This window comes from Hemiscyllium ocellatum, chromosome 1 (assembly GCF_020745735.1).
Source record: "Hemiscyllium ocellatum isolate sHemOce1 chromosome 1, sHemOce1.pat.X.cur, whole genome shotgun sequence".
Taxonomy (NCBI): Eukaryota; Metazoa; Chordata; class Chondrichthyes; order Orectolobiformes; family Hemiscylliidae; genus Hemiscyllium; species Hemiscyllium ocellatum.
This window is the reverse complement of record NC_083401.1, coordinates 19,217,597-19,241,478: the sequence shown is the minus strand read 5'-3', so window position 1 is coordinate 19,241,478 and position 23,882 is coordinate 19,217,597. Positions and strand designations below refer to the sequence as shown.

Below are 23,882 nucleotides of genomic sequence, written 5' to 3'. Positions count from 1 at the left end.
ACTCAATGCCCTTAATTCACATGGGGATACAGCTATGCCAACGTTATGCCAGAAGTCTGTATTTATTGGTGTGAGCCTGTGGTAGAGTAAGGGGCACATAGGGATCAATTTATGGAAGTGAACAATGCTAATGAACCACCATCAGTGACACAAACAAATTTATTATAATATTACAGCATAATATTCATTCTGTAAACAAAGTACAATAAAGCAAGACTTTGCAGTCATTAAAATTGACATTGGCAATGCATTAATTTTAAATATTATCCAACATTCAGGGAAGTACAATAATTTCACAGCCGACTAAATTATACAGCAAGTTTCTTGCTCAATACAATTTCTAAAATTTGTGCTTGCAAGACCAGTATTCGAGAAAAAGGGAAAAGAAAGCACATCAGAAATAAATATAGCAGCAACACTTATTCGACAAGCTCTGAAATCAATTGTAGCACAGCACCTTGCCTACCTGTGCAGTTGGCACTGGTACAGAAATAAATTACAAAGGTAAGGATAAAGCCCCAAAACCTGAAACTACACAAAGAAACAAAACAAACAAAATGATTATAGTATCCTTTCAAATAAATTACAAAGATTTCATTGGGTAAAGAACTGGAGCTCCACACTATTTTCAGGTTATTCTGACTATTGTACAGTATTAGTTTTAAGCACAAATGAACCTTGCTGACTGAAACCCACTCTGATAAACACTAACAAATTGCTGAAATAATTTGCTATTGCCCTGTAAATTATTAGATTCCTGCAGGGAGCACCAAAAAAGTTTTAACAAACAATATCCATACACATAGAGCTCCCTTAGTTTATGAGAAGATTCCTAGCAGCATCTGAAGCACAGTATCTGACATTGCAGAGAAACAAGGCTCAATATAAATCTGTCTATGCATTTATTGCTGCAGCTCTTGTAGTGTTATAGAATCATCAAAAAGACGAACAACATTCTTGGTAAAGAGAATCATGACATTTACATCAGCATGCATAAGAAATTAATGATTTGACTAAAAAATGTGCAAGTTTTCCCCAACCAGAGGATTTTTAAAAAAGTGCATTCTAACCTAAACTTTAAAGTGAAACCCAGCTTTGAAATGCACCCTAAAGTTTCCCTTCCCCAAGTCACTTTCTAAAACGATAAATTCTGTTAATCAGAAAAGCTGCCCGAATTGGCACTTCGCAGTTTGCAACAGCACTTAGTTGTCTAGTTGTGAAGTTCCCCTCTAGTCCTTGTGTTTACACACCACTGGTTTAAACAGTGAACTTTGGTTTTGTCACACCCACCAGCCCTGATACAAAGCTAAAATTCAACACAAATTCCCAACTTTATTGAATCTGGCAAAAATACAACTTCTCAGCAAGCTGGATTCAGAGGTTCTGGAGTATTGCACTGGGGGGATTTAATGGAAACTCCACCAATTTTAACGCAGCCATTCAGCCTGTTAGTTCATTGTAAATTTTTTTTTCTTCAAGAAATCATTAGTAAAATATTCAATGAACTCAAAAAAAATTACAATATTTCTAAATCCAATTTAGAACACTAATTCTACAAGCTCAGAACACAGAAGCTCCTAATCATACCAATTATACATGTTGTGCAGTTTGTTAAAATTCAGAGTCCAGAATGTGGTGCTGGAAAAGCACAGCAGGTCAGGTAGCATCCGAGGAGCAGGAAAATCAGAATGAAGGACTCCGGCCCAAAATGCTGATTTTCCTACAACACACTTAACTCTGATCTCCAGTATCTGCAGTCCTCACTGTCTCCTTTTGTAAAAATTGACTCGAATGATGGCTGGGTCAGCACTTAATGCCCATTCCTAGTTGCCTTTGAGAAGGTGGTGGTGAGCTGTTATCTTGAACTGCTGCAGTCCATGTGTTATAAGTAGACCCACAATGCACTGGAGTGAATTCCAGGATTCTTCAATTTTAAGCTAACACCTGTGCTGTGATTGAGGTAAACTAGTTAAACTCACTATAGTGAGCTCATTAAAATCATGAAACAAAATCATAATTATTTAAGCATGCCAAGATAGAACAACAGTGCTAATCATTACTAGTAAGAGTTGAATATGCTACTTTTTAAAAAGTGATTTTTGTTTCTTGTGATCCAGTTTTCTCTCTTTTCTCTCAAGTGATTGTCGCTCTCTGCTGGGTATGGATTCTATACGAACAGACTTCCAACATTGCAGCAAATCAGCCAGTCCTCGGTTGATCCTGGACAGCCTCTGATGCAGTGCCAGGCAAGAAGCTCAGTCCTTTATTTATTGATACTATCTATATTGCAGGCAATATCCATTGTCCTGACATAGATTGCAGGATAGCCAGAGTCTGAACTCCAGTTAATAACTTCCTTGTTAATCTTGAGAACTTGGGCCACAGGTTCATAACTTGCCTGAAAGCAGCCATCTCCATACAGCCCACAGAACCCAGCACTTTCTGTTCTGTATGATAACTAGACAGTACATGCATCCAAAGAGGATTCATCAATCGACTATCAATAATTACTGCATCTTAAGGGAGTGCCTACTTGAAACCGAAAGGTAATGAGTATTTCGGGTTTATTTAAAAATCCTAATTCAGCTGCGATAAGAATTAAAAGGAACTTAAAGTTCAAACTTTCACAGACGAACACACAAAAGGAGGAAGTTTAAAAAAATGTAATCACACTTGCAATTTAGTGAATGAATCTAAAAATGTCAAACGCACAAAACATGTTAGCAACTACTGGTTGGATTCCAGAATTCTGTTTTGTTTTTAAAATTTCAGTTGAGGGTTTAGGTTAGGGAAAAAAAAAATCCCACACACAAAAATATCAATGCACCCCAAACTTCATTCCACATCCAACATGCAATTAATCAATTTTTAAAAAATCATGTGAAAGACAAACTCGACAGAAAGAAAGATGCTGGGAAACTGCAACCGTTCAAGTCATATTCACAGAATACACTCCCAGAAAAATGTATAGTTCTGTAGGGACAGTGTGCCTTGCAATCAATCCAGCAGTATGCCCTTTGAGCAAAAAAAAATGGTGCCTTTATATTCCTCATTTCGATTTACTTTTCTGTTTTAAGATGGTGTCGGAGTGATGATACTGTACAACAATTTTAACTGCATTTTGTAACAAAATGTGACAAGAAATAAATCAAATCAAATCTGCAATTCCAAGCACATCTGTTATTTGAAAGTCCTTGAGCTCAGAGAGCGGAATAAGTATCAAGTGGGCTGAAATTGTGACATTCTCACATTGTTCCAAAGCTGATCTCTGTCTGAATATTGTACCTGCTATGATTTCCAGAAGCTGGAGAATTAAGTCATAGAAGAGCTGAAAATATGTTGCTGGAAAAGCGCAGCAGGTCAGGCAGCATCCAAGAAGCAGGAGAATTGACGTTTTGGGCATGAGGAATGAGGAAAGTGTGTCCAGCAGGCTAAGATAAAAGGTAGGGAGTAGGGACTTGGGGGAGGGGCATTGGAAATGTGATAGGTGGAAGGAGGTTAAGGTGAGGATGATAGGCCGGAGTTGGGTGGGGACGGAGAGGTCAGGAAGAAGATTGCAGGTTAGGAAGGTGGTGCTGAGTTCGAGGGTTGGGACTGAGACAAGGTGGGGTGAGGGGAAGTAAGGAAACTGGAGAAATCTGAGTTCATTCCTTGTGGTTGGAGGGTTCCCAGACGGAAGATGAGGCGCTCTTCCTCCAACCGTCGTGTGGTTATGTTCTGGCGATGGAGGAGTCCAAGGACCTGCATGTCTTTGGTGGGGTGGGAGGGGGAGTTGAAGTGTTGAGCCACGGGGTGGTTGTGTTGGTTGGTCTGGGTGTCCCAGAAGTGTTCGCCGCAAGTAGGCGGCCTGTCTCCCCAATATAGAGGAGGCCACATCGGGTGCAGCAGATGCAGTAAATGATGTGTGTGGAGGTGCAGGTGAATTTATGGTGGATATGGAAGGATCCCTTGGGGCCTTGGAGGGAAGTAAGGGGGGAGGTGTGGGCACAAATTTTGTATTTCTTGTGGTTGCAGGGGAAGGTGCCGGGAGTGGAGGTTGGTTTGGTGGGGGGTGTGGACCACATGAGGGAGTCACGGAGGGAGTGGTCTTTTCGGAACACTGATAGGGGAGGGGAGGGAAAGGAAATATATCCCTGGTGGTGGGGTCCATTTGGAGGTGTCAGAAATGACAACGGATGATGTGATGTATATGGAGGTTGGTGGGGTGGTAGGTGAGGACCAGTGGGGTTCTCTCCTGGTGGCGATTGGAAGCCGGGGCTCAAGGGCGGAGGAGCGGGAAGTGGAGGAGATGCGGCGGAGAGCATCGTCGATCACGTCTGGGGGGAAATTGCGGTCTTTGAAGGAGGAGGCCACCTGGGCTGTACAGTATTGGAACTGGTCCTCCTGGGAGCAGATGCAGTGGAGACGAAGGAATTGGGAATATGGGATGGCGTTTTTACAGGGGGCAGGGTGGGAGGAGGTGTAGTCTAGGTAGCTGTGGGAGTCGGTCAGTTTATAGAAAATGTCTGTGTTGATTCGGTCGCCCGAGATAGAAATGGAGAAAGAGGAGGGAGGAGTCTGAGATGGTCCAAGTAAATTTGAGGTCGGGGTGGAAGGTGTTAGTAAAGCGGATGAACTGTTCAACCTCCTCGTGGGAGCACGAGGCAGCGCCGATACAGTCATCGATGTAGCGGAGGAAAAAGTGGGGTATCGATGTAGCTCATTCCTGAAGAAGGGCTCATTCCCGAAACATCGATTCTCCTGCTCCTTGGATGCTGCCTGACCTGCTGTGCTTTTCCAGCAACACATTTTCAGCTCTGATCTCCGCCACCTGCAGTCCTCACTTTCTCCTAATTAAGTCATAGAATCCTAGAATCACAGAATCCCTATATTAAGGAAAAGGAGGCCATTCACCTACAGTCCACACCGTACCTCCAGACACTATCCCACCCAGACCCACCTCCATAACCCTATATTCTCCTGGCTAATCCACCTAACTTACACACCCTCGACACTGTGGGCAATTTAGCATGGCCAATCCACCTAACTTTTGTCAGGATGCACCACAACTGGTTCCATCTTGCTCAGCGTTTCAGTGAGCTTAGTGTTTCAAAAGTGCGACTGCGACAGTGAGGGCAACATTCAATTTTTATAAAAGCAGCATGGGAAAAGTTATATTCCAGTCATGTAATATAATTCATCAAAACTATAAGATCAATGCGGAGCCTGAGTTTTTACAAAGACAAATAGGACGTCACACTATAGACACTACTGTATTGCGGTTTCATTTTTGTCCAAGTTTTATGCATCTCTTGTACAAAATGCCACGGATCAGCCTTTTTGATATGAGTTTTGAAACATGATAACAAACAGACACACACGCACACACAGAATGGGGTAATGGAATATTATCGCACAGAAAAAAAGCCATTCAGAAAATTAAACTTGATTTTTTTTTTCACATCATCACCCATCTATCCTTATATTTGGTTAATTCCCATAATCTAGAAATAATAATATTTTCATATACTCTTTTAAATGAATTTATGGAGATATTTGAAGTCTTTTTAAAAACAAATTCACATTTCTCATTTTAAAGCAATTTTACCTTTCTGTGCTCACAGCAAGATAAAAGTTTTGGGAAGTGGAATAGTTCCTCATTGTTAGCATCTCATGCTGGAGCAGAGTGAAGTACAGCATTGTGAGCTGTAGAGAAACGTGGCCTCGACACTACCCCATGTATTTACCTCAGTACCTATCTCAGTTTAGTACCTGCTCCTACACAGTATTTTGCACCTACACAGCTCCACAGCAGCCACCATGAAGCGATCCCAATATATTATTGTTAATTGCGTTACAGTCTCACAGTGAAATTGCCAAGTTCAATTCACCTTATGTGCATGACATGTAGTTTCTTTACTTGCATGTGAGTGGGGTTCCAGAAGGGGAAATGAACTCACTGCGTCACCCATCAGTTTCTATTTTGAAGGACAATGAAGAAAGAGAAGTCACTAGAGTTCCAGATATTGAGTGTACCTCAATGACTTTATACAGCAGAGAAGACAGCCATTCAGCCCACTTGCCTTTGCTCCTTGCAGGAGCTATTTAACTAGTTTCATTTCCCTGCTTATGCCCAACATTTGTTTTCCTTTTCAAGTACAAATTAATTTATTTTGCAAGTTACTGTTGAATCTGTTTCTACTACATTTTCAGGCAGCGCATTCCAGATTATAATTCACAGAAAAAAAATTCTCCCAGTTTTCTCCTCTGCCTGTTCTTGAGAAGGAAGCGATTTTATTCAAATGCTGATCAGGTTCCCATGTCATTTGCGAATAAATTCAACAACCAGCCATTGGTCACTTGCCCCCAGGTGCTGCTATCTTCCTTTCCCCTCACTGAAGCAAGCAGAGCTCCTCACTTTCAATCTCTTCTGCATCTTCATCTTCATCTTCGTTTAAGGTATTGCCTGCCTCTTCGTTTGGCTGTGTTTCTCTGCCAGTCAGCTTCTCCCGAAGCTTCATGAGTAAGTCACGGCTCTCGCTGACAGGTAGGTTGCTAAGGTAGTATTGTGGTGCAAACTCAATCAGCCTTGGGGAAGAGAAAAAAAAGCAAAAATATAACCAGCTCATGTCAGAATTCACAGCTTCAATCGAATTACTCTTTGGTAACCAGTGTTTCAGTCTGTAGCATTTTTTCTGATTCAAAATAGGTTGCAATTTTGTTGTTCTGAATTATGATTAGATTAGATTCCCTACAATGTGGTGCATCACTTCGGCCCAACAAGTCCCCACTGACCCTCTGAAGAGTAACCCACCCAGACTCAATTCCCTACATTTACCCCTGAATGATATACCTTACACTATGAGCAATTTAGCATGGCCAATTCACTTGACCTGCACACCTTTGGGATTGTGAGAGGAGATCAGAGCACCCACAGATATGGGGAGAACATGCAAAGTCCACACAGACAATCGCCTGATGCTGGAAGCGAACCTGGGTCTCTGGCGCTGTGAGGCCGCAGTACTAGCCACTGAGCCATGGTGCCACACTTCTTGCTTCGATAATTGAAAAACATTTAATGATACACCTGAGCCTCCTATCTCCCTCCTTTGTCTAACACCATCAACACAAGTCTCAGTTCTGCTATCAGCCTGATAAATGTTTTTTATTTGCGCTCTCTTCACTACCACATATCCTTCAATTTAACCAAGCTCAGAACTATTGACTCAGAATGAGTTAACCAAAGATCGGTGACAAATTTCACTTCTCCTGACAAAGGAGCAGCGTTCTGAAAGCTTGTGATTTCAAATAAACCTGTCAAATTATAACTTGGTGACAGGTGACTTCTGATTTTGTCCACCCCAGTCTAACACCAGCATTTCCACAGTACAAGTTTAATATTACTATATAGCTTTCCAATTCTAATCCTTTGAAAATTGATTTGAATATTTTGCTTTTTCTCCCCCCAAAAGAATGGCATCAACCTACATTGTTATTTTGAGGTTTGTCTATCTAGATCTCTGGCCCCACTACCTAATTAAACTATGCGCCAAAAGAGTATGTTCTTCCTACGAAAATGCCCCACCTCACATCTTATCAATGAGTTGGCCATCTGGTTCTAAACTAGAAAATGTCAACTCTCCAACATAGGAACATAATGATTAAAAAAATCAATTTAACATTTCAAGAAACCATCATTATGTTCTTTACAAATATATCTTGCATTCTATAACAATTGGGCAAAAATAATTGCTCCAATATCATAGTCACTGATCTACTGCTTTGGATTTATATCTGGATATAATGTTTATTTGTCAGCTTAACACTTGGACAAGACCAGGTGATTATAGATTCAAACTAAACAAAATAGCAACGTTACAGTCTACGTCTGGAAACCATTCTTCATTAAATAATAATCTGGAAGAAACTGGGTACAGCAATCAGCAAGTAACATTTAAGATGAGGAGACAAAACACATTCAGACAACAAACTACAAGGATAAAGTAACTTCAAGATTACAGCTACAGCAAACAGCCATCAAGACAGGTTCAGAAGGGGGAAGATCCTGCCTGACCAATGCCCTAACCTTTTTTCAGGAAGTGAAATCTGGAAGCGAATTCTGGAAAACCCTATGATGTAGCCTACCTACACTTGCAAAATCTCTGTCACAGTGTCATACAAAACAAAAATAGGACTGGGGGCTCAAGGTAAAACCTCTGAAGTTGCCTGAAGTGAAACAGATTGTACCAATGTTGGGAGTGTGGTGCTAAGATGTAGGAACACAGATCTGTCATTAGATTCTTCCCACTTCTAGCAATATTAACAACTTGAAATCAAAACTAAATCATATACAAAAACAGCACACTAGATCGGAATACTATGATCAATTACGGAGTATTTTGTTTGGAACTACCAAAACAATCTGTGAAAATGGAGATCTCAACATGCCAGTTGAGAAGTGAAAGTAATCATGAAAACTCTACAGTCAGCTCAAATAAGCAATCATTTTAAGTGAGTCACTGGCAGCAAGAATTAATTTAAATCTGGAGAATATCATCCATCCTCACAGCTTGGAGTTTTAACTGAATCCTTTAACAATGACAGGTTGCTGTAATAACACTACACAGCCTGGAAGTGTATCTGTGTGTTACTTCCCTTCTTCCTCATAAGAAAATACAAGTCAGATCTTGTCAAAAAAAATAATGATTTCAGATATATATGAACTCAGTGAGAGCATGACGTGCTCGCGGTATCGGTCTCTTCCCAATTCCCTCACACACACTAACTCTGAAGAGTATGATTTAATATAAATCTTACATTTCAGGGTGAATCTCTGAGACAACGCTGATGCAGTTGTCTTGGAAAATGGTAAAATCCTGGTACAGAACCCATGAGGGAGGTCGGGGCCGAGGCTTCCTGGTGAGGTAACATGATAAAGGATGCAGGTGAGCCACATGCTTATGATTGAGCATCAGGTAATTCCCAGAGCCATCCACATCTCTCGCTACCTAAAAGCAGGGTTTGGTTTTCAGATGGAAAGGGAGGAAAAGGAGGCAAGGGCAGAGGGGAACAAAACACATTTACCATAATCAATCAATCAATCAATCAATCAATCAAATCAATTAGTCAGAGGGAGGCGACATACACAGAACATTTGCCCAAAAGATGAAATTGCTTTCATTTCTGTCTTTTTACCGTCTTGGTTTACAAACAGACTTCACAATCCTACTTATCTTCCAATGCTCTGTGGAGGGAGATTGAGGGCCTTAAGTGGGCAATAATTGGTCACTTCAGGCCCTCATTCTGACTAAACGGTGGGTACCTTATCCACCATCCTGAATTATAGTTACCAGGTAGGGGAGAAGGTGAGAAGCGAGTTCCCTTATATTGCCATGGTGCCATCCACATCCCCCAAATGAGAACATGTTCAGTGGAGGACCATAAAATCCAGGTCTATTTATTATTGACTTCAATCAGTTGAACCCAGAGAGGCAACAGCAATTGGGAAAGCAGCTCTTTAGGTTACAACTCTCAGGGACAGCCCGCCAGAAATATATTTCTCTTGCTGACACTGGTCAGTTTTCTAAACAATCTTAGCACTTACGGTCCTTTATATAAAAAAAAATTCAGTTTGTACCAAAGGTCAATCAATTTATATTATAACAGCATCAACAAACGGACAGAGAGAAATATGCACACAATTGAATATTGAAAATAAAGTTGAAAATATCTGTCATGCACATAATTGAGTTTTAGCACCTATACTTTAGTCTGCAGCCGCAGTCTGACTAAATGCAGTATTTGAGTAAAAAGTGAGGTCTGCAGATGCTGGAGATCAGAGCTGAAAATGTGTTGCTGGTTAAAGCGCAGCAGGTCAGGCAGCATCCAAGGAACAGGAAATTCGACGTTGCGGGCACAAGCCCTTCATCAGGAATTCCTGATGAAGGGCGTGTGCCCGAAACGTCGAATTTCCTGTTCCTTGGATGCTGCCTGACCTGCTGTGCTTTAACGAGCAACACATTTTCAGCTCTAAATGCAGTATTTGACACAATTATGGAGCAGAGCTTCGACTATTGGTGTCCATTGGTGTGAGCAAACAAGGGCTAAAACATTAGGTAAAACATTTGGGCGTTTTGGTGTAACACATCTTATGGAGGAAGGTCACCACAGCATAATCAAATGTTATACTGACAATGATGCACCAGATGACTGGTAGAGCTGATCTTTGCAAGAGAAGATTGACAGAATCTGACATGTAATATAGCTGAAGTCCATGAAAGATCTTTTAACTAAAGCCAGGTCTTAGAGGAGGAGATGGGATGGCACAGCATGATCACCCACCTTAAGGAAGTAGCCGGAGATCAGAGCTCTCTTTATGTTAAGCACGTTTCCCTCCATTCCGAAGTTGGATGGTGATATAGGTAATTCAATCCTTTGCATCATTTCCAGCAACTCATAGCGTATGACATCAGCTAGCTTCAGAGCAGAGTAACTCAGATAATTCTTCAGACACCACGTTTCATCTTCATTATCTACAGGCAGATTTTACAGGGGTAATGCAATATCACAGCTCTCTCCCCCAATAAGTTAGTTAAAAAGCTCTGGACACAACATAGACAGCAAAGGGCAGGTGAGATAGATTTTTGTTGACCACTTTTGATGATAACCACTTTTAGCCAGACGTTAAAAAAAAACAGGAAATATATAGCATGCTAATCAGCATTTCAAAGAGAAATAGTAATTAAAAGTTCAGGTGTAGAGACCTTCAATAAATGTTGTACCTGAAAGATTAACACATCTTTCTGAGATGCTGTTTGACTTGTACATACTACCTTGTTCAGCTAGTTCTTCACCTCATGTTAGCTGGTGCACATCACCTTTGGTGGTGTATGCAAGGAGGTCTAAACACACCCCGGGAAATTAACAATAAATGATAATGAATCACTGGGAACAGGTATTGCTCATCTAATAGGTCTTCATGGTCAGTGTCTGCAGTTTTCTCAATAATTAAACAAACAGAAGAAACAATGAAATGTACAATTGACAATTAAGACAAATATTAATTTGCTTATTTATACTTCAAAATTAGACATCATCAGTTATTGTCTGGGGGAGGTAAAATATTAGAGTGGGAAGCACTAAAGCATTAAGTTATGTACAGTTCACATTTCTTACTATTTTCCAGACAGACTAATAGCAGAGAGGTCGGTTACAATGATGTGTAAACATGTGGAATGATAATTCTGGAAAATAGTACACTTTCTAGTTTAACATTCAAGGATCAGCACAAAGCAATTACAGATTTGACGCAGAACAATGCTCTCTGTTTACTATCCCATTAGTGCAACTGCAATCCAACCTTGGAAGGGCACCTAATTAATATCCGAACGTGGCACTTTTCCTGTTTCAATTTGACAGGGAGACTGTCATTAAATAATAAAAGCCCTTCATTGCGGAAGCAGGCCACACAGCTCATCAAGCCACAGTGACCCATCCAGAGTATTCCACCCAGACACACCCACGGCCCTATTCCCATAATCCTGCACTATGGGGCAATTTAACAAGGCCAAGCCACCTAACCTGCACACGTTTGGACTGTGGGAGGAAAGTGGAAAGTGGAACTCACGCAGACACAGGGAGAATGTGCAAACACCACACAGACAGTCACCTGAAGCTAGAATCGAACTTGAGTCTCTGGCGCTGTGAGGCAGCACGGCTAACCACTGAGCCACCATGCTATGCCACCCATAATTGGGTGAATGTCATTTCAGATAGAAGGTTTCATGGCACTATATTAAACCTGGTTAACATGCAACACTGCTGAAAAGAAAACCAAATACAACATTTCAACTTTCACAATACTCTAATTGCATTTCAAAGGAAAACACCTACACATTTGGGAATATTTGTTGAACTTTTTTACATTGTAATTGCAGTGTGTCAACATCCTTCTGATAACTGGGATTTTGCCCTTCTATCTGGGTTACCACAAAATTACAAGATAGATTCAAAAAGATTGAAGACTGAAATGTGTGTCTCACAAAATTGCAGAAGTGGAAATCTTGGGTGGAGCAGAAGCCAGGTACCTTCATGTGTGTGCCATTTGCACTGGCAGACACAGGCCAGTCTCAACAATTGAACTCCCAAAAGCAGGAACATGCTTTTTGGGACATCAAAAGAAATTGTGTTTTACCCTCAGCTTGCTCTCAGATCATTTAATAGGTCCAAACTACGACGCTCCTATGACAGATTAAAACTTCACCAAGAGAATTTCTAAAAATGGTAAAAGATGCAAAGTGGCATTTGCACATCTTGCAAGTCAGGTCATTCACTCACAATCCAAAAGGAAAGTGGTAGATGTCTGAAAATGAACAAAACCAAAAAAAAAATTGATAACACCTTTAAAAGTAGACACTTTATGGAGAAGTAATGCTACTTAGGGCAGAGGTCCTTCATCAGAACTGAAGGACACCACAGATAAACATCATGTGCAAAAGGATTAGGACATGCAAGAGAACCGAATTACTTAACATTCTACTTGTAGCCTGCACACGAGAGAATTTGGATGCATCAAAATATCTGTCTGCATCTTTTCAAGCTTTCTCAACTCCTTTGTTTTCTGTTCCTTTTAAAAAGAACGCTAAACTATAATATCGTCCTATTCTAATGTAGAATTCAGACTTAATGTTTTTTCCCTAACCAATGTTTCCTGACACTACGCACTGATTCAGATTTTAAGTATATGCAGCTCTGTTCTGTCTGCTTTGCATTCTACAAACACATTTGGACATGTACAAGATTGCTAAAGACATAAGAAACATTAACCCAGAATATGACATAAAATGAGGAAGTAGAATTTGTGGATGCAAGCTCAATCCAGTGAAATTTTAGGAATATCCTCAGGAAAATCTTGACACAAGGAATGATCAACATGTGGAATAAACTTTTAGTTAGAACAGTGGAGACAAAGCCCTGAAATGAATGAACAAACGCCAGGATACTGCAATCACGCAGACTTTAGGATTCTTTGAGATGGATGGCAAGCTACAACTACAGATGTAGGAGTGCTATAGGTACCAATGTGGGGTCACAACTATTAATGATATCTATATGAAAGATTTGTCCCAAGGTGATAAATATATGGTGGCTAAATTTGGACCCAAAAGAAAGTAGGAAATAAGTTGTCACGAGTATAATGTGAAAATATGATGTGTCCACGAAAGAAGAACAGTAATGCAATATATTATTTAAAAGGATCTGTTTGCTGACACCAATGCACTTTGAAACCAAAGTGAAGTGATTAACGAAAAGAAAGAAATGCACTTTGTTTATATCACCACTATAAAATATGTTTTTCACAATACAGTTTGTTAAAATTGTATGTTTAATTGGTATTTGTGACTAATGCACCACTGATTATTGCCAATTAAGCCAATTTTTAAATGTAAAATAAAAGTTATACTGTGTTTTACACTTTATTTCTGTGACCTAATATATTCTTTGTATTAAAACAGTACAATTCATTGGCATCTGTAAATATTCGGAACTATACTTAATAAGCCATATCCCTACTAATACAAGAGTTCCTTGGTATCAGCACATAGTGTTGTTTAAATGGAGATTGCTGAATTCTAATGCACGGCAATCAGAATGCTCCAATACGTGAATTATAAAGAGCTTTAGCAAGACCTTTAGCAAGACGACATATGAAGTACTGTGCAGTGTTCCCCTCTAATGGTTTTTTTTTTCTCTGCACAGATTCTGAGTTCAGCATACAGGATGTTTAAAGCAGAGAAGAAGTCATACAGCAGAGGTTGCTGCTGACGTGTGCATGGAGTTTCCCAGCTGCTGCACATTCATGTGGGTGCACAACCTCCAAAGAACACTGGTAGAGTTTGGTCTCTTAACCAGAGAGACACAATTGCATCAGAAGCAGTTCAGAAACAATTCACTCAACCACTTCCTGAGATGAAGGATTATCCTATGAGGAAGGATTAAATCCTGTAACCATTAGAGTTAAGAATAATTCATGGTGATCTTATTGAAACACACAAAATCCTAAAGAAACATCATTGGATATACTAAGATATTTCCAATTGTGGGGAGTGTACAACTAGAGAACACAATTTGAAAATTAGAGATATTATATGTAAGCATAAGGTGAGGGGAACTGATTTTCTGTTCAAGAGTTGTAAATCTGGAATTCTAATCCTCAGACAGCTGAGGGGTTGGGTCACTGATTACATTCAATTGTATTGGACAGGTTTTCTATTGGCAAGGGAATCATGGGTAATGAGGGGCAGACAGGAAGATGAAGTTGAGATTCTCAAAGAAGGGGATTCTTGTTCGAGTAATGCAAAGTTAATAGAAGAGATGGTGAATTAGTGATAATGTCACTGGACTAGTAATCCAGAGTCCTACTCTCTGTACATGGGTTCAAATCCAGCCATGGCTAAATATTGAAATTTGAGTTTTATAAAAACCTGGAATTAAATTCATGTAGCAATTGTCAATTATCATAAAACACATTTAGTTCATTAATATTATAGAATCTCAGAGTCATTCAGCCTATCAAGTCTGCAATGATCCTCCAAACAGCATCCCATTCAGACCTGTAATCTGGCACTTCCTGTAGCTAAACCACCCAGCCTGCACAACCCTGCATACCATGGGGCAATGTAGCACGGTCAATCCACCAAACCTTTAGACTGGGCGGGGAAAAGAAACCAGAACACCTGGAGGAAACCCATGAAGACTAGGGGAGTACGTGTAAAATCCACAGTTACCTGAGGCTGGAATCAAACACAGGTCCCTGGTGCTGTGAGGCTAGCTATTGTGACACTTTTTCTTTAGGGAAGAAAATCAGCCATCTTTACCTGGCCTGGCCGACATGTAACCCCACACTCTCAGTATACAGTTGAGTCTTAACTACACTCTGGCAATTAATGCTACGTAGCCAGCGATGCATATAACCCATGACTGCATAAAAACAGGAACTGCACCAAACAGAAGTGAGAAACATAATGTGTGTCTGGATCTGTGAATGGAATCTCATAAACTGAGTGTTTGCCATCACTAACCTACACGTTTTTGATAGAAAGATTTAGAACAATAAAACAGCCCAAAATATCTCAGCTAGTGAAAACAAAGGGTCAGATAAAATCAAATCAGTTAGGGAGCAATATGAACTGTTGTCATAGTAGAATGATCTTTCGGGCAGGTGTGGGAGGAAGTAGGTGAAGAGAGAAAAATATTAACGATTTATTTGAAATAATATTGCTGTCTCCATACTTACGTTGTTTGAACGCATTGTAGACATTGATGAGAGTAAAATGATCACCTTCAGGATGTAGAAGAATTCTCCTGCGAACAGCTGCAGCTTCCTCCAAGTGTTTGGGTGGTGCAACAAAACATGGGGATGCTGAAAGAAAGGCAAATATTCAAGTCAGGAATGTCTTTGATGCTCTCTTGTAAAACGATCAAAAGTACAGAGCAACACTATGCAAATATTTGATGTATTTGCTATTACAGACCACTGGTAATCATGCTGGTTTGAGACCAGATAATTTTGTTTAAGCACTGTTACAATACAGAATAAACTCTCCTGCTTAATTTAAACCAGCAACACAGAAAAGATTTAACATGTGAAGTAATCTGTGAAAATGCGATAGGCCAAGAACTAGTTAAAGTCAAAATTCATAAAGAAATAGAGTTAAGTATAACACAGAATAATTAACCAATAACTATTTATAATTCCTTACTCCAATCTATTACATTCTCTTCTATAATTCTAGTCTGATAAAATTCCCAATTTACAAAACAAAACTTCTTATTTCAAAACAAGGCAGTTTTCGTTTTCTCTGAATTCCAGTCTTCTTCTCAGGGATTTCAGCTTCACAGGTCACTGATCAATAAAGGTACCTTTTAAGAGAGCTATTTTTCAGGCAGTCGTTTTACATGCTGGGGCTTGGCAGTTCTCCCCTCAACTGTTCGATTTTCCTCAATCTCATACCCTCAAAGCACTGGATTGTGTCACTGGCTTTTAAGATTGGTCAATGTACTCAATTCAAACTGCATTGGAATTTGGTTTCTTTCGGGGTATAATTTAAACTAATTAGAATTTTCTTGTCATTTCCAGGTAACCAGCCAATCAAGTTGTTTGACCAAGTATTACACTTGGTTCTGTCAGGTAGATCTGTTGCTTGTAACTCTCTTGAAGGCACAGTACATCCATATCTTCATAACAGTACTGATGCCACCTGTACTTTCTAATAGCAAATAAGCTTAGTTATTGGGTCAGGAAGTTTAACCAATGGCAGAGGTGCAATATTTTTTGAACAATTTCAATATGCTGCAGAAAGGTTCAAGCTAAAATGACTGGACAGTGGTAAATTCTTTTATAAAAAGAGAGGGGGCTGGAGAAACTCCATAGGTCTGACAGCATCTGTCAAGAGTGAAATTAAGTTAATGTTTTGAGGCCAATACAACATTTTGAATCTTCACCATCTGCTGTACTTTGCTTTCATTTTAGCAATTTATATAAAGTCAGGCAGACTGTGATCCCTAGGAATTGTGCTAAAAGTGAGTCAGAATAGGTTGTAAGAAGATTACACAGTTGTAGCTGGTTCCTATTCCAGGAGCATCCTCCCTCTCTTTAAAATACTGAGTGCAGTACTAGTTTGCACAAAAGATGGACACTGTACATTTGCTCTGTTTGACACTTAATTCTGACAGTATCCAAATCAATCTTGTGAACTCTACCATCTAGAAGGTCCAGTATTACAGATCTATGCCAATAGCATCAACTCCAAATCACACATCATCCCAACATGTTGTCCTTTGTGGTCACCAACTCAGAAGTCTGGAAGTCCCTTCCTAAGAGGCACTCCGAGTGTAGGCATACTATGAGATTTAAAAAGCATCCTCAACATCATTACCTTCCCAACAGCAGTAAGTAAATGCCGTTTAAATAGCTTTTTCAAATGACATTTTCTGCACATTTCTGCTCTTAGAATATCCTTCCAACCAACCTCTCTTTTCCCCATGTTTGAAATTCTTGTCAATTGTATGCCATCTAGCATTGCACAATGTGATGCACAGAGGTCATACATCAGTACTTACATGATACTTTGCACGATCAATATCTACCTTGAAGCCCCAAATCATTTCAAATCTATATTCTTAAGATGTTCACAAACCAAATGAGCTATCACATTTAGAATTTGCAGGACACTGTCAGTATCTTCTGCTCAAGACTTGGATTAGATGGTATCTCAGGAGGTGTAGATAGTGTTGAATAGTGCCATTATTAACAGACAGTGACCGAAGGGTCTGTTTCCATGCTGTAAATCTCTATGACTATGTTAATCGCAATACTCTAAAATACAATATAATTGCTCACTAGAAAAAAAATTAGAGGCCCATCATAAACAAAATTGTTTGCTCATGTCTGATTTTACTTCCTCTTCACTATTCCATCTATGAGAATGGACCAAGAACTATTACTCAGTCATTCTGCACGTTTTGATCCATCCTTAAGCTTCATGAGCCAAATCCAAAATGATCACCTTTTATGGAATATTCTGCACCTCTTACCAAAATGATAACCTCACACTTATCCACATTATATTCCATGTAGCCTGTTCTTGCCTGCTCACTTGACCTGTTTAAAACAGGGTTGCAGTTACATTCAAGGCCAAGTACAACATCAAAGTTGTTAACAGTCTGCAGCTGAAGCTGAACCAGACAAAAAGGACAACACTGTAGCAGGCTCCAGTGGACTGTGATGATGAAAAGAAAGTTAATCTTGAACACAAATCTCCCCTGCCATAATGACAATGTAGCGGCCTGCAGGTGCCATCACCCTAACGCGTAACCTGCAGGAGGTCAAGAGAGGAGATTACAATCGCTGAATTTAAAGAAGTCTTACCTCTCTTTGATGGTTTGTTATTCCTTTGCAAGAGATCTCTCCTGTGAACACCATAGGCTTACAACTTAAATAGAATTACAGCTTAGTTAAACTTTCTGGGGTACTTAGGCAGTAAAGGGATTGCTCTCCAGAAAGGGAATCCTGTCCAAACACCTGGTAGCTCACAGAATTAAAAAGTACTGTCCCATCACATCGCTTTCCAGCATTTCTTATATAATAGTTCTCAAACACAGAACATAAAACAGTACAGCACAGCAACAGGCCCTTCGGCAAACCTTCTCAGTGCCGACCATGATGCCACGTATCCCTCTATCCCCTGCCTGATGATGCATCGAAATGCCTCTTAAACATTGATATTGTATCTGCTTCTACCACCTGCCTGGAAGCATATATCAAGTACTACCACCTTCTAATATTACCTACTTCAAATGATCCCCTTCTCACCTTAACCCCTGCCCCATAGTATTGTACATTTCTACCTTGAGGAAAATATCCCTGCATATCCACCCTATCAATGCCTCCCATAACTTTATACACTTCTATCAGGTTGTGTGAAAAGGTTATGCTTGAGTGAAAACAATCTAAATTTGTTCAACTTCTCCTTAACTGCTAACACACTCCAATCCAGGAAAATTCCTGGTAAACCTCTTTTATAGTCTCTCCAAAGCCTCCACATCCTTGCCAAGAGATCTCTCCTGTGAACACCACACCAATTCTGGTGGCAACCAGAATTGCACACAGTAGTCCAGTGTGGCCTAACTAAAGTCTTAAACAGCTGCAATATGACTTGCCAACCTTTCTACTCAATGCCCTGAATGAGGGCAAGCATGCCACCTAATGCACTTGTGGCGCCATTTTCAGGAGGCTATGGATTTGGACCCTAAGACCCCTCTGTACATCAACGCTAAGAGTCCTGCCATCAACTTGCCTTTAACCTCCCAAAACGCATCACTACATGAGTAACACCAAGGGATGGGTGGGGCTAGCTGTCACCACGGAGGGAAATTTGAGCCACAAGTCAGTTCCAGAAATAAAAGTTAAGGGATCAAATATTTCTTTGATACTTGTGATCTCTAGATTTTAAAGTCAGTGCACTACTGAACAGCTACTAAGTAGGCGGCTGAGGTAAGTGACTTGGAAATTCTGTTCCCTTTATGGTACATAAATCTCACAATCGGTGTGTAAGGGACAGTTGTTCGGGTGGAAAAGAGGAAGGAAATTGGTGCAAAACCCATTTCTGAGCAATTGGCCCTTTCCACCCAAGTGGAAAAGTCCTGGTAGGGGCCAACCCTTCGGGTTACAGTGAAAGAGGAGGGACCTAACTGGGCCTAAGTAGCTATAATCCAACAACTACTGAACTTAATTACCATTAGGAATGTGGAAAAGTTCATGTGGGCAATCTGGGTAGAGTAAACAGAGAGGAAAACTGCTCCCACTGGCCTAAGGGCAAAGAACACCAGAGCACACACAATGACTCAAAAGGTCCTAATTCAGTTCCTATATTTTACATTCTTATGGACTTAAAACAAATGGCAAAAATACCAGAAGGAACATGAAGAAATACTGTTTTTATGCCAGAAGTGGTTTGGATCTATAAGCACTGCTTGAGGATGACAGAAACACATTCAATCACGGACTTCAAAACAGAATTGTTTTGCACCTGAGAAAAAAAACTGCCGGGTTATGGCAGAGACAGGAGAATGGGAGTGGCTGACCTGCTCTCAAAATGAGTTGGTACAGTCACAACAGGAGGAAAGAGTTCCTTTCTAAAATACAGGAGGTCTACTACACTGACTCGACTGAAAAACATGACAAGAGTTGCTACACACATTTTGCCCCATGATTGCCCACCCTCCCCTTACCCCAGTTCTGAAATACTGGAAACAAAAATAGAAAGTGCTGAAAAAGCTCAGCAAGTCTGGCAGTGTCTGTGGAGAGACATTCCAGTTAATGTTTCAAGTCAAGTGACCCTTCCTCAGAACTGGTCCTCCTCTGAAATACTAGCCATGTCTCAGAAATTTATATAGGAGTGTCGTAACAATGACATTGCAAAACTTGTCTGGGTTCCAAACTTTTGGGGCAAGGTTTTCTCTCTCTGGTGAAGAATTTCCACAGTGTCTCTTTTGGCCAAACCCACTGTTGGAATATCTGGTATAACTGTGTTTTAACCGTACAAAATTCTGTGGTATCTGCAGATATTTTGTGTCTTTAATTTATTTCCTGTCCCCAAAACAAAAAAGCAGAAGCAATGATGAGGAAAGATCTTAATAAATTCAACATTTATGATGACCCCTTGTTGCAGCTAAAGGTCACATGAGAGAACTCTCACAGATATCTCCGCAGACCATAAAAGGTATTAGACATCCTGCCACACACAACGCCACAAAAATAAATGACATTTTCTCATTAACATGCCCACCTTAAAATATAGGAAAATCTAAAAATATTTCACTTTGCACCAAAAAAAATTAAAACCATGCCGTTATGCGCCAGCTCATCAAATAGGGAATGCACATTAACCACAATAACTGTTCCCTAAATACAGCTAATCATTATGGTTGATCATCTCCCATTAACTATGCTGTAAAATAATCAGCTTCAAATAGGTCTTCCGCGCTCTTGCTTTTTAAGGTGCATTGCATCCACGAACATCAGCTAAACTTTTCAAGACTTCAAAACTGTGAAATCTTCTCCCTTTTACAGAATTTCCTTCCCCTACAAGTTAACATCCTTTATAACGCTATCTTACCACCACTTAAATCATGACAACCTGTTTCACCTCAATTTTTTTAAAAAACTTGCCCTGGTAGGAGTCTTAAAGCTTCACTTTTAAGTGTTCTAAAAATATTAAAAATTGAAGCCACATGGATATGATTTGGTGAAAAATACAAATTATAACAAACTTAAGGCCCCTTCACTCAAAAGTGATGAAAAGTTAGAAATAATTTATGATGGGTATGGAGCTGGAGACTTGTGTTTGCTTTTTAATTGCCTTTGAGAAAGAATGGGGCAAGTGAAACAGGAGCCAAAGGCTGTGAATCATATGAATGTCAACTCGAGGCAGGGAACAGAGCAGGCACACATAAAGGGAAAGCGAAGACCATTGGTAAGCACTGGAAGCATGTACGAATGTTATGATGGCATCAATAAGTCAGGAATTTATTGTGCAGCACACCACAAAGCTGCAGCTTATGAAGTACAATTGTGAATGTGCATTGTTGGAAAAGCACAGCAAGTCAGGCATCATCCAAGGAGCAGGAAAATCGACGTTTCGGGCCGAAGCTCTTAATCAGGAATAGTACAGCCCCTGACAGGAGCTTGCAGATTATGCCTCATGGATCACTTCTCTTTCAATACCAAACAGCACAGTGGCTGCAGAGAGTCAGCTGGCAAGGCGGCTGAGGAGTGCGACCCCATAGACACCATTGGATAGGGGAAGGTCTGCTCTGTCAGCCTCCATGCCTGTCTTCTCCCTGCCTGGTGACATGCGTAGACAGATCCTGGCATAGTGACACCAGTGGCACTTCCTGCAGCCTGCCATGGTCAGCTGCAGGCTGTGTCAAAAGGAAGACGAATTATCGATAACCATTCCAGAAGGCAAAAAGAAATAAAAGCAGAGGCTGAAATGTGTGACCTAGCATGAAAGGAGTGATGTAGGATGGAGGCACAAAAATGTTGAGTAACAAATATATGAATTTTGATAGTGAGTCATATAAAATGTCATTCCTGCCTCTATTGCTTTTAGAACACTGCTCAAACAATTCATTGCTCTGAATGTACAATATGTATTTTTTTAAAATGACTGAGTATGTTTGTAGGTGCAGGAAGGGGATTTGGAAAAACAGTCTTTTTAAAAATTCATTCATGGGATATGGGAATCACTGGCCAGACCAGCATTTATTGCCCAGAAGGCAGTTAAATGTCAACCACATTGCTGGAGGTCTGGAGTTACATGAAGGTCAGACCAGGTAAGGATGGCAGCTTCCTTCCCTAAAGAACATTAACGAATTAGATTTTTTTTCCCCGACAACTGACAATGATCACCACTAGCTTCTTAATTCCAGATTTATTGAATGAATTCAAATTCCACCCTCTGCCTTGCTGGGATTCTAACTCAGGTCCCCAGAACATTACTTGGTTGTCTGGATTTGTAGTCCAGCGATAATGGCACTAAGCCATTGCCTCAAGAAATAAAAGCAGAGACTGAAATGTGTAACCTAGCACCAAAGGAGTAACGCAGGATGGAGACATGAAAACGTTCAGTAAGGAATGTATGAATTTTTATAGTGAGTCATGTAAATGTCATTCCTGCCTCTACATTTTAAAAAAAAGCACCACTCTGAATATAGGACGTGTATTTAAAAACTGAATGACTGAGTATGCTTGTAGGTGCAGGACAGGAATTTGGAAAAACATAGGTTCTTTTTAAAAGAAATTCATTCCTGGGATAATTGCAACCAGCATTTCTTGCCCAGTGGGTAGTTAAGTATCAACAACATTGCTGTGGATCTGGTAAGAATGGCAGTTTCCTACCCTGAAGGGCATGAATGAATCAGATAGGTTTTTCCGATGATTGACAATGACTTCATAGTTATCATTAGATTCTTAATTCCAGACTTTTTTTTAAAAAAAATTGAATTCAAATTCCACCATCTGCCACAGCAGGATTTGAACCCAGGTCCCCAGAATATTACCTGGTTCTCTAGATTTGCAGTCCAGCAATAGTGCCACTGGGCCATTACCTCCCCTGCAGAAACTATCACTCCCTTTAACTCTCACTTCAGCTTGCACAACACTGACTGTTCTGAGGAAAGGTCACTTGACCCCAAACGTTAACTCTAATTTTTGTCCATTGATGCTGCCTGATCTGCTGAGCTTTTCCAGCAATTTCTGTTTTTGCTTTTGCCTGCCACCACCCCTGCTTCACATGTCTGACCAGCCTCTGTAAATTCTAAAAATAACAACATTTAACTGCTTTCATTAATTCATAGCTTCCATTCCTGATAATCTACGTTGGTTGATTTTTAAAAAATGAATTCAAGGATATGTGTACTGACGGTCAATTAATGTCCACACCTAATTTCCCTCTAGGTGTTGATGGTGAGCTACCTGCTTGAACTGCTGCAGACTGTGTGTGTAGGGTCATTCAAAGTACTATTTGGAAGTGAGCCCCAGGACTTTGACCCAGTGTCACTAAAGAATCTGTGATATATTTCCAAGTCAGGATGGTTTATGCCTAGGAGGGGTATTTGCAAGTGTCCCTATGTACCTGTTACCCTTATCCTTCTTGGTGATAGCAAAGACAGAGCTGCAAGATACTATTGGAGGAACCTTAGTTAGTTACTGCACTGCATCTTACAGACAGTACACACTGCTGCCACTGAGGGGCAGGAGTGGACATTTGTGAATGTGGTGCCAACCAAGGGGACTGCTTTGTTTCCGAATATTGCTGGACCTGCACTGATCCAGGTGTGTGCAGTGTATTTCATTACACTCCTGACTTGTGCTTTGTAGATAGTATAAATGGAATGGGGAGACAGGTGGTGAAGAATTCCCACTTGTAGAATTCTCTGACCTGCTCTTATGAATATTGTATTTATAATTTGTTCATTCCTGTTTCATGATCATCCCTAGAAAGTTGATGGGGGATTCATTGATGGTATTGCTTTTGAATGCCAGAAGGAGATAGTTAATTATCTCTTGCTGCAGATGGTCATTGTCTGCAATGAACGTTTTGAGAATGTCACTTGCCACTTGTCAGCCAAAACGGAATGCTGTCCAGGCCTTGTAGGCAAATGGACCCAAACATCCTCAGTATGTGAGGAGTTACAAATGGGTGGAATCTACAAAAGCAGCAAACATTTCTACTTCTAACCTTATGATGGAGTGTAGGTCATTGATGTATCTAGGACAGGACCCTGAGGAATTCCTGTAGAGATGTCCTGGAGCTAAGATGACTGACCTCCCGACAGCC

The 23,882-nt window shown here is 40.3% G+C and overlaps 1 protein-coding gene across 2 annotated transcripts in view; it reads right to left on the bottom strand.

Moving 5' to 3' along the window:
- Window positions 1–246: 246 nt before the first annotated feature.
- The window catches only part of LOC132824893 (putative pre-mRNA-splicing factor ATP-dependent RNA helicase DHX32), a 123,350-nt gene continuing 99,714 nt past the window's right edge, over window positions 247–23,882 (bottom strand). The window contains exons 9-13 of one of the 2 annotated variants that reach the window (XM_060839867.1): window positions 15,275–15,400; window positions 10,321–10,511; window positions 8,797–8,987; window positions 6,398–6,567; window positions 247–1,949 (exon numbers count right to left, since the gene is read on the bottom strand). In XM_060839867.1, coding sequence (XP_060695850.1) covers window positions 1,933–1,949; window positions 6,398–6,567; window positions 8,797–8,987; window positions 10,321–10,511; window positions 15,275–15,400 — 695 coding nt within the window. In that variant the 3' untranslated portion in view covers window positions 247–1,932. Of the gene's footprint in view, window positions 1,950–6,358; window positions 6,568–8,796; window positions 8,988–10,320; window positions 10,512–15,274; window positions 15,401–23,882 lie in introns of those variants that run through there. The other variant, XM_060839779.1, reaches the window with a different exon arrangement.